At 35.7% G+C, this 11146-nt stretch overlaps 1 protein-coding gene across 1 annotated transcript; it reads right to left on the bottom strand.

Moving 5' to 3' along the window:
* Positions 1-1125: 1125 nt before the first annotated feature.
* On the bottom strand, positions 1126-6463 carry LOC149597371 (uncharacterized). The gene is made up of 6 exons (XM_089860902.1): positions 6311-6463; positions 5173-5281; positions 3715-3909; positions 3367-3644; positions 3125-3294; positions 1126-3052 (listed from the first exon to the last, which is right to left on the bottom strand). Exons 1-6 carry the CDS (start codon positions 6461-6463, stop codon positions 1126-1128), a joined length of 2832 nt encoding a protein of 943 aa, XP_089717028.1.
* Positions 6464-11146: the final 4683 nt, after the last annotated feature.

The following is an 11146-nucleotide window of genomic DNA, read 5'->3' on the forward strand; positions in this document are numbered from 1 at the left end:
AAAAATGTGATTAGCAAAATAAATGTAATTAAGAAAAAAAAGGTGATTAACAAAAAAGAGATAAACAAACAAAATGTGATAAACAAACAAAATGTGATAGACAAACAAAATGTGATAGACAAACAAAATGTGATAGACAAACAAAATGTGATAAACAAAAAAAAATTTGATAAACAAAATAAGTCTCAAAAACAAAAAAGTCCTTATGAAGATGAAAACTGCCATAAACAAAACATCTTGGATCCTGATCTTCCAAATCAAGACACAGACTGCAGCAACACTCAAATAATAAGCCCAACTAGGCCAATCAAGTCAAGTTCTTTCAGAGCACCTAGAAAATTAAGAGACATTGAAGATAACTTACTCTCGGAGAACACTCAAATTAACAGCATAAACAATGATTCAACTACGCCAAACAAATTAATAGAAGCTGAAAAAACGTCAAAAAATAGATTAATAGCAGGGGAAAGCGAGTGCAGCAATAAAGGCATAGTAAGCCCAACGCCATCAACTTCTGGGTTTACTATCGAAGGACATGTAGGGGAAATAACGAGATCAAGATCAGGGAGACATATTAAAAAGAAACAATTAAAAGACTTTTGTTACCATTCAAATTTTATGGTACTATTTTAAAATGTGTAATTGTCACCAAGCGTATATAGATCAAGTATAGTTGTTGACGTTTTGATGGTTGTTATATAGTTTGGTTATATAAGTTCCTGTTCTTATAATTTTATTGAATGTTATGACACCTTAGTTCTTATTATAATTTTAACTGAATGTTAAAAGTTAAAATACCTAAATAGATTGTTAAATACAAAATAAGAACATATATTGAATGTTAAAAGTTATAACACCTTAGTTCCTATTTTTATAATTTTAACTGAATGTTAAAAGTTAAAATACCTAAATAGATTGTTAAATACAAAATAAGAACATATCTTATTTTGACTCTTACAATGCAATTTGAAAATATGTCAAATAGAAAATATTGCTGATAATAAGTCGAGAACAATGAAATGTTTTTCAAAACTTTTCTAAAACCTTTATTACTTTTATAAAGTTGTATAGTTTTCTGAAAATGCAACTACATTGGGAATGAAAGGAGATACGAAAATTCAATTCCTATTTTTCACAAATATCCAAGCCAACTTTGCGGTAAGATGCCTCTGCATTTTGAGAGGTTTTTGTGCACCCCTTAATCAATAAGGCTCGTCGCGCGTTGCTATAGTTTAAACTTGTTAATTTACCGGCTGTTACATATTTCATTTGGCTGAATAGAGTTTCTACCGCAGAGCCGTTTAACCGAAGAGGATAAATGTATTTTGAAGGATGGCGCGTCGTGAAATCTTGCAAGTAGTCAATGAAACCATAAATAGATATTCGAAGAAGCTCAAATGTTTGCCATGCAAGAAACTTGGGGTTATTTGTCATTTTCTTACTATCAGTCATTCGTTCAATCGCCCAATTTTCAAAATACTTTAGTCCATTTAACATGGATCTTATGGGTGGCGACTCTAGGCTATAAACTCGTTCCTTAGAGAGCAGGCCTTCTTCAAATATGTCATGACACGCTTTTAAAAAGTCATAGCAAGCCATCACATTTTCCCTGTCATTTGGGACGTCTTCAAACGTTGGATTGGCATAATTGTAAAGTTCTCCCATCACTTCCATTTGTTGCAAGATTCTAGCTGGGGTAACATTTAGTTTCGTCCAGGAATCACGGTCAATATGGGATTGCAGAAGACGCTTGACCTGAACCAATTCGCCACTGTCCCTTCTGTCATCTTCTCGCTTTTTCATTTCAGCAATTTGTTTCCACCCAAATCTTACACCTTGTTTTGTGAAATCTCTAGTTCCTTCATCTTGGGAATGATTTAAGGCATTTATCATATTCTTTAGTTGGTGGCTTGGGCACACCATCCAATAAATCCATCTCTCCTGGACACACCAATTTCTTATTTTTGTGCTGAACCGGAAATTTAATGATCCATCTTCATTCGCAGAAGGTTCGAGGGCTTTGCTGATACCTAAACTTTGTCTTAGGGAAGAAATGTTGCTGCTCCCTCCATCGCAAACGAAAACTCCTACCTCCAACCCTACAGAATGGAATGCGAAAACAGTCTTCAACAGTGTGCTAGTTATAGCTGCATGAGTGACTGGCTTCGAAAACATGAAATAGGGGCCTAAAATGTCAAAAGATGTAGTGGTGCAGCGCCAAAGATATTGAAGAGCATATTCAGCTTCCAAAACTTCCGAGAGGTTTCTGACTTTGTATAAATCTTCTAAAGACGCATATTCATTGGGATCCATTGCAGCCCCCATGAATTCACCATTCGTTGAATTCCACATTAATTTTCCAATGATTTTGACCTCATCAAAAATCAATGCGCCTTCCTTGACAGGATTATAATATTCGGGGTGATCTCCAACGAACTCATCAAACCTTTTGGATTCCTTCTTGAGGTGAACAAGATCGATTCCTGGCTTACTTTCAATCTGTCTCACTTTGGCCTTTAAGGTGTGAGTACTTGGTAATTGCAAAACGTCAAATGATGCAAGAGCCTCGTACGCTGCAGGTGAACGAGAATAGACACTGAGCGCAATTCTATAAGTAAGTGGACTCCATCTGTTCCCTTGCGATCCTTTTCTACATTTTTCCTGATCATTCAAAAAGTCATTTTTTGTTGAGGGTTGACTGTTTAGCTCCCATGCTTTTCTTAATGCCAATCCAATAGTCTTGTTTTTTTTCATGGCTTCACTAAATATTTGATCCAAATCGTTACGTCCTTTCATGTTAATTTCAGCAACGATTTTTTTCATTTCCCCATCGTGTTCTTGGTTTAGTTCCAAGGAGGTCGCTATAAGTTTGCTTTCTAGATCCTTTACTTTTCGAACTAGTGATGATCGTTTGCGTTTACTTTGCAACAACCTTTTTCGCTTGGACTTGGGAGTCAAAATGGTAATCCTGCATCGTGAATCAACAGACTGCCTCTTTAGTTTGGATCTCGGGGTGACTTGTTCTTTTTTCTTTTTGCAATCCGTCATGTACCTGAAAGTAATGTGTTATGTTATTCCCAAGTCAAATTCAAGCTCCACAGCTTGGTGGATTGTAAGCTTTTACCAGTTAAGGCTACGACAATTTGTACATTGGTACAGCCTTTCCCGAATTTTTTCTTTAGCAGCATTGGGTGGAGGTACAAACCATACAAAACAATCAGTAGCTTGATAACGCTCAAATGGATAAACATGTTTTTGAAGCTTTTTGGTACATTCCATCCCCATTGCTTCATCCTATTGGAGAGATCCATTGTTTTTTAAGTATTAAGTCACATTTAACAATGACAACATTAGAGTTCATCATACCTTCCTTATTCCAGTACAAAAAACGTATTTTTTATCCAGTGACGCCATGGCATTGGTGACTATTTCCACATTTAGGGTTTGAGTTTCAAAATTGTAGTACTTAATTTGTTCTACACCTTTGAAAAGTGTCAATATTGACAAGGTTCCATCACAAGAAAACAACAAGCGTCGCGGAGCATCATAATAATTTGCTACAGCCAGTAACCCATTCTCCTGGTAAATCTCAAGGTATTCCACAAGTCCATTATGGTCTTTTAAAATTCTAATAGAAGCTCCTGCTAAGCATATAATATGTCCAATTATTCATCAATTATTATTATTGCGAGGTAAACAAAAGGATTTACATACCTTGACTTAAACTCTCTGTAAATGTTTTTAAAGCTAATATGGCTGGAGAAATAAGTTCTAATTCATTGAACGTCGTATCAAACGCAGTGGCTTCTGTTGAAATTGATAGAGCTCGTCTTCGTTTGGGTCCAAAACTGTCATCGGCTGTGCAAGTCTCTTTATCCAAATATAACTTTCGTTTACGACTATTTTCAACTAGGTTTAAACTATTAAAGCAATTTATGGGGTTTCTTTAGTAACTGGGGCAACTAGAAAATTATGCAGCTAAAATGGTTACGTAGATAATAGTATGGACTGTGTTCAGATCTATGCAACATCGTACTAACAATAGTATTTGGACAAAGTTAATTTTGTCTGTTTTCCATCGAATAAAATGAAAATGTGGGGAATATTTTTTGATAATTCGAGGCAGAGTGTAATTCTGTAGCTAGTAAAGACAATTTTAACTCAATATTACTATAATTTTGGTTAATCTTAGCATTTCAAAATGTGTTTTGATCCTAACTTAGCTAGACCAAAATGGATATATATATACTAAGCCAAATCATCTCCACGGCACCGAGCTCAGTATCCTAAGCTGGGAGCAGGTAAATCCTGCTGCCTCGAAATCGAGCCTTTAACGGTCTGGAGTGGACCGAAAGTTAATTACACACTTGAACAATGCCTACATTTAAGATTAATGGAATAGTCAGATTTCATTACATGGCCTCTTTTATTTCAGGGTTATTAGGGCCATACACATTTTTAACACATTTAAGAATATTTTGGAAAAGGTGACAGCTAATTAATAGGAGAATATTTTGGAAAAGGTGGCAGATAATTAATAGGAGAATATTTTAGAAAAGGTGGCAGCTAATTAATAGCAGAATATTTTGGAAAAGGTGGCAACGAATTATTATCGCCATTGTTTTGGAAAAGGTGGCAGGTAATAGCAGAATATTTTGGAAAAGGTGGCACCGAATTATTGGAACCATGGTTTTGGAAAAGGTGGCAGCTAATTAATAGCAGAATATTTTGGAAAAGGTGGCAGCTAATTAATAGCAGAATATTTTGGAAAAGGTGGCAGCTAATTAATAGCAGAATATTTTGGAAAAGGTGGCAGCTAATTAATAGCAGAATATTTTGGAAAAGGTGGCAACGAATTATTGGAACCATTGTTTTGGAAAAGATGGCAGCTAACTATTAGGAGAATATTTTGGAAAAGGTAGCAGCTAATAGTAGGAGAATGTTTAGGAAAAGGTGGCAGCTAATTAGTAGGAGAATATTTTGGAAAAGGTGGCAACTAATTAATAGGAGAATATTTTGGAAAGGTGGCAGCTAACTATTAGGAGAATATTTTGGAAAAGGTGGCAGCTAACTATTAGGACAATAGATAAAATTATGGTGGAGGAATACCAAATTGGGGGTGTGGGTTAGGTGGTAGAGATAGACGAAACCAAAATTGGCAAAATGAAGTACCATCGAGGCCGTAAAGTTGAAGGAAAATGGATGGGATGATAGACTGGAAGCGAACGCCGTGGAGGGAGGTTCCGCATCGAATTATGGCCGGATAATTGCCGCGATAGTACTACATTATTGACTATTACTTTATATTGAAAAGAAGTATTTGTCGAGGAGGTGTTCAAACCAAGGACTTGAACATGCACCTATGCTAGTATTTGTGGCGCCGTGAAGCTTTACGATGTGAAGATGTCGTGTTTTTTCACTTTCTTTAATGTGTTCAAAATGTGTATGACCCTAACAACCCTGTAAACAAAGAGAATATAAGGGCGGAGTGGAACCTCCCCCGCTCCTCAAGCGTAAATGGTTATGTTACGCCTAAATTATACTAGCGGTACGAGGGAGTTTCCGGCTCAGTCGTGCCACCTACATACCATTTAATGTCTCAAACGGAAATGCCTCGGTACTGCGCATTGAAGATGCGCGGTAGAAAAGAGTGACAAGTTTTGCCCCATTTTCCACTCCTCCCCTATATTCTCTTTGCTGTAAAAGAGGCAATGTAATGAAATCTGACTATTCCATTAATCTTAAATGTAGGCATAATCTAAGTGTGTAATTAACTTTCGGTCCACTCCAGACCGTTAAAGCCTCGATTTCGAGGCAGCAGGATTTACCTGCTCCAAGCTTAGGATACTGAGCTCGGTGCCGTGGAGATGATTTGGCTTAGTATATATATCCATTTTGGTCTAGCTAAGTTAGGATCAAATTCATTTTGAAATGCAATAATTAACCAAAATTATGGTAATATTGAGTTAAAATTGTCTTTACTAGCTACAGAACTACACTTTGCCTCGAATTATCAAAAAATATTCCCCACATTTTCATTTTATTCGATGAAAAACAGACAAAATTAACTTTGTTAACGTTATGTCCAACTACTATTGTTAGTACAATGTTGCATAGATCTGAACACAGTCCATACTATTATCTACGTTAGTATATTGGCTTCATAATTTTCTAGTTGCCCCAGTTATTAAAGAACAGCCCAATTTATTTCTTCCCATTTCTGAGATGGTACGTTAAATCCAAAAATCTCCGTTTGAGTTTCAACATTTCTTATGTTTAAACCAAAGTCTGTCTGGATTTCAGCGCTTACTTTCACTAAGCCTTTGCTCTTTAACTCACTGGCGCTGGTTTCATACGTTTGTACACCAACATCTTCTTTAAATACTACATAAAAGTTACACTGAGTTTGCTGGTTTTTGGAAGTTATTGCATCCAATTGCGCTTGGCTTTTCTTCCGTGGCATTATTTGCTTTATTAATTGTCTTATTATGTCAAAAGATTGTAGAAACCGTTACCGGACTCACTGTAAAAAAAATGCAAGAGCCAAGAACCCGATATTATGACCCATAGCCCATTCGATCCGCGCTCCCGGTCCCGGACGCTGCGCTGCTCGCGCTATAGCGCTATAGCGCGAGCAGCGCAGCGTCGTGATGCGCGTAATCGAGTGGGCTATGTATGACCACAGACGCGATGCTTAACTAGATGACCAAGTTTTCTTGGCTCTACTTTGTGAGAGCCTTTTTACGCATGTACCTGTGCTACGGTCGTGAATGTAATCATACGCGGAGGGGGGTCGGCACTATTTTGAAATGAAGCGGGGATTCTCATATTACACGGCGCGAGGAAGAACCTATGAACTGTACTTTTTGTTTTTATAGATCTATATACTTTTGATGATACCTTTAGTTGGAGTGGGTGGCTATGCCAAAGCTGAGGGTTTCACAGTGAGAAAACGATTCACTGATTACTCCAACGCGCCTACTTTTAACCGTTAACATAATTTAATTATATTCATATACTCTATTTAACTATATTAACATATTCTATTTAACCATATTAATATATTCTATTTAATCATATTAATATATTCTATTTAATCATATTAATATATTTAACCATATTAATAATTTAATATAATCTATTTATCTATAAAATTCGATATATTTAACAATGTAAATGCATTTAAACTCATTATATATTACCTATATATGCGTAATATTAACTAGTTTTTAATAAAAGATTACTTACTAGTCTTATTTAATTTCCTTCTGATTTCATTCCAAATCAAGTCTTTTTTAAGATGTTTTTCCACTCGTTGTCAGCCATATTCCATAAACATGGATGCCCGGACACAAACTCTATGAGTTGTTCGTCCTCTGAGGCTGAGAAGCGGTCAGATGGCATTAATTAAACAATTAATATTACAACCAAGGCCTAAAAACTTGAAAAAACAATTAATATTACAACCAAGTTCTAAAAACTTGAAAAATCGCTCTGCGCGCAACGTGCTTGACTCCTTTTGAACGACGTCGGCTTAATGCGCCGGCGGAGGAAGCAGACGTGTTACACTTTCATATTTTCCCGTTGCTTCAGTGGGGAGCGTAGTCCCGTCGGCGTGTTCCGTCGCACGCGGCGGAAAAAACCCGTCGCTAGGAAAACGCCCCTTTAAAGATGGAGGGGTTCTAGCTAACTGAAAGCCGTGCAATGTGGTTCTAGCGACCTGAAAATGAACAATAGAGAATTTCCTTCAGGGGAAAGCAAAATTTCGAGAGGAAATAAATTTAAAAGGATTTCTATTGTTCATCTTCAGTTCGCTAGAACCACATTGCACGGCTTTCAGTTAGCAAGAACCCTTCCAACTTTTTGCCCCAGCGGGGCTTCGAAAATCTGCAGGGTCGCTTCATTGTTAATCTCGATGCTCGGTTTTCAGTTCGCTAGAACCCTTTTCTCTGGAAGTCGGCCTTTAAGATACTATAGAAGAAAAGACACCTGGTGTGGTTCGCCAGCCCATCGAGACGTCTTAAGGCTCTTTCAGACGATCCAACTTTTTGACTCAGCTTGATGGGCCGAACTCGAGTTGAATCAACTAGTTGGATCGTGTGAATAGACGCTGAATGAATTGAGTCACCAAAAATGTTGCCTAGGACAAATTGGGTCAGTGATACAATTTTTGCTGACTCAACTTTTTAATTTCATTTCTTCAACCAATCAAAATGAATTACAAACGAATGCCTTTTTCGCGGGTTATTTCGTAAGTGCCAAAGTAGGTGGCGCTTAAAAAGTTCCATTTGGCGGTAAAAGTTTAGTCGTGTGAATAGGAAGGATTTATTTCACTTTTCCCTTCAAAAGTTGGGCAAGTTGATACAACTTTTTGACCCATCGAGCTGAATCAAAAAGTTGGATCGTCTGAAAGAGCCTTTAGTTGCTATATGGGATACCATTTTAAAATTCAGTCGAAATGTTTTCTATCTCAGAATACGATACAATACGGCGAAATATATTTTGTTTCATGTTTTTCAGGCTTTGTTCCTCAATCTACTAAATATTTCATTAACTTAATAGGTCAGAAAATTAAATATTGAAATATTTCTCGTATTCCTTAATGGCTGCAGGGAAATTTTGGAATATAATTATCTATATATTTAATTTTAAGTAAAAGTTATTTCTGACTGACTGACAGTCAAAGCCCAGCGCGAAGACAAGCTGCTTTTCCTGAGACACTGAACACCAGTTTCGCTAGGACCCTAATTTACTCATTAGTTTTTAGTAGTTAAAAGATTTAATCGGATAACTCATTGTTCAAGGCTATACAGCGAAATGATTGATTTAACAGAGAAAAATGCCAATAGGCCTAGTCGAAACAAAGAAAAAAATTATTATTGCAGAAGTTATGAAATGGAGTTTTGTCATATAGGAAAAATGGGAATTTTTTCCTGTCTTGTACACTTCATGGGTCAACAAGACTATATATGATAAATTTAGGACTAAAATTGTTCATATTATGACTATTTTTGTGTTGAAATTTATAAAAATCAATTGAAATTTGGTGTTGGTTGAATTGAGAAAAGGGTGAAGGCTCGAGGCGTAATCTTCAAAAGGATCATTGATTTTAATTGCAAGTGTATAAAAGCGACTTTTAAAATTTTTTCGACAAATTCACTTCATCCTAGCCAACTTTGTCTTTTTCCAAAACTTTGGAAATTGCAATTTTTTTCTCTATTTTTTTCGTTTCCGAGGGACTTGGAGTCGCGTAATAGCTAGGAGGATATAGGGGTGAAGGAGTCTTCGACTGCCCATTCTTAGAGCTCAGGTTTCGGCCTCTCCCATGGGAGATTCGTTCACGCGCACATAGTGACCTTGGTTTCGCGCATCACGTGACCACGCAAATCCCAATTCAAAAAAGAGCGGGTTTTTCATGCTAGCTTAGGCCTTAGAAGCAACACCGCCTAAATGTAGGCGGCGTTGTAAAAAGTAAGAGATTTGGGGAAAGAATGATATTTTTTAATGTTATCGGGTGTTAACTCTACACTGAGAAAAATATGTTCAGTGAAAAAAACAGAAAACTTCTGGCAGCACGTGATGCCAGAAAATATCAGTAAAAATAACAGCAACTACGGTTTTCTCGATTTTCAGAACGGTTCTGTAAAAATTATAGGTTATTCGTTTTTCTCCAAAACAGAAGTTTTTATGTCAATTTTACAAGTTAAAACTGTAACCATATTCTGTAGTTTTTACAGAAATAACTATGAATGCAACAGTTTTGATCTGTGTTGAAAATCTGTAATTCTTACAGAAAAACTGTTTTGATCTGAAATAATGGTCTGTGGTTTTTACAGAAATAACTGTGTAGATCGGTTTTGAAAATCTGCATTATTTACAGATATAACTGTTTTTATGTGGAATTAAGTACTGTGGTTTTCACAGAAATAACAGTATAGATCTGCTTTCAAAATCTGTAAAATTCTCAGAAATAACTGTTCTGATCTAAAACTAGTGTCTGTGGTTTTTCCAGAAATAAATGTATATGTCAGCTTTTAAAATATGTAATAATTACAGAAACCCGTGTAAAGTCTATCGTTTTATTGGTGTTAAAAATCTGATGATTTTACACAAACATTTGTATATTAATTTTTTGGGGTGAGTTCAATATCAGTACTTTAAACAGATGATATGATATATTTAACAGAATTATTCAGTGTTGAACCTGTAAATTTCACAGAAATGTCTGATCAAAATCACTGTTTTGCACGTTAACTCAATGTGCATCATTCGATGCAAGATTGATGTCTCCAATATTTGCAGAAACATTGTTTTTATTACTTGTAGGGCTATAAAATTCATAAATTTTATGTAAGACCATTACACCCAAAGAATTAAAGACATACCGATTGTAGCCTGATTATATCCTATGATGTGGGAACTTATTCATTGATTCCGTGAATTTCGGTAAAAGTCATTTTTCAAAACGAGTTTGCTCTGATAACGATTCATTATTTTATAAATTAAAAAAAAAATTAAAATATGCAAAATTTTAATAAAAGTAAAGGCCAAACCTTTAAAAATCCTTTAAAGCCAGCCAAACTCGAACATATTTTTAATCAATAACATAGTTTTTTGACTAACACCCTTTGAGATTTTCTGGGTTAATCTTCGCGGTGCATCTAAAGGAAAAATAATTAAATGATTAATATTAAATTAACAATAGCTTTTAACAACAAACTTTGAGTGCCCAAAAAGAAAACTCTTGCAGAAAAACAGGTTTTCAATGTGAATTTTTGGTTTTCTAGATTTTTAAAAACTATATTAACATGGATTTTAATACACAATAAGGGGAAAATATGAGAAAGACGATGTTATACCTTTAGATGAATTCCTTAGCCGTGCTCGCTTTTTCTGGATACTCGATATTTAAAACGAAATCCATCGCAAAGAACGGTAAAATTCTCGTTGTTAGGTATGATCATTCACGACATTTTGAAGACGGACAAAAAATTTTGGTTTCAGCTTCCTAGACTTTCACTTGACCTGTTCTGACTATTTCATTCTCCCTTTAAGGGCCAATGTAAAACAATAATAGCTGATATTTTTAAGCGGCATTTGAATTTCCGTAAAAAGTAAAGAAAAACCTATCTGGCAAAGGGGTTGC

The sequence above is a fragment of the Phalangium opilio genome, unplaced genomic scaffold (genome assembly GCF_054372755.1).
Source record: "Phalangium opilio isolate 3A_F unplaced genomic scaffold, DU_Popi_V2 ptg000360l_1, whole genome shotgun sequence".
Taxonomy (NCBI): domain Eukaryota; kingdom Metazoa; phylum Arthropoda; class Arachnida; order Opiliones; family Phalangiidae; genus Phalangium; species Phalangium opilio.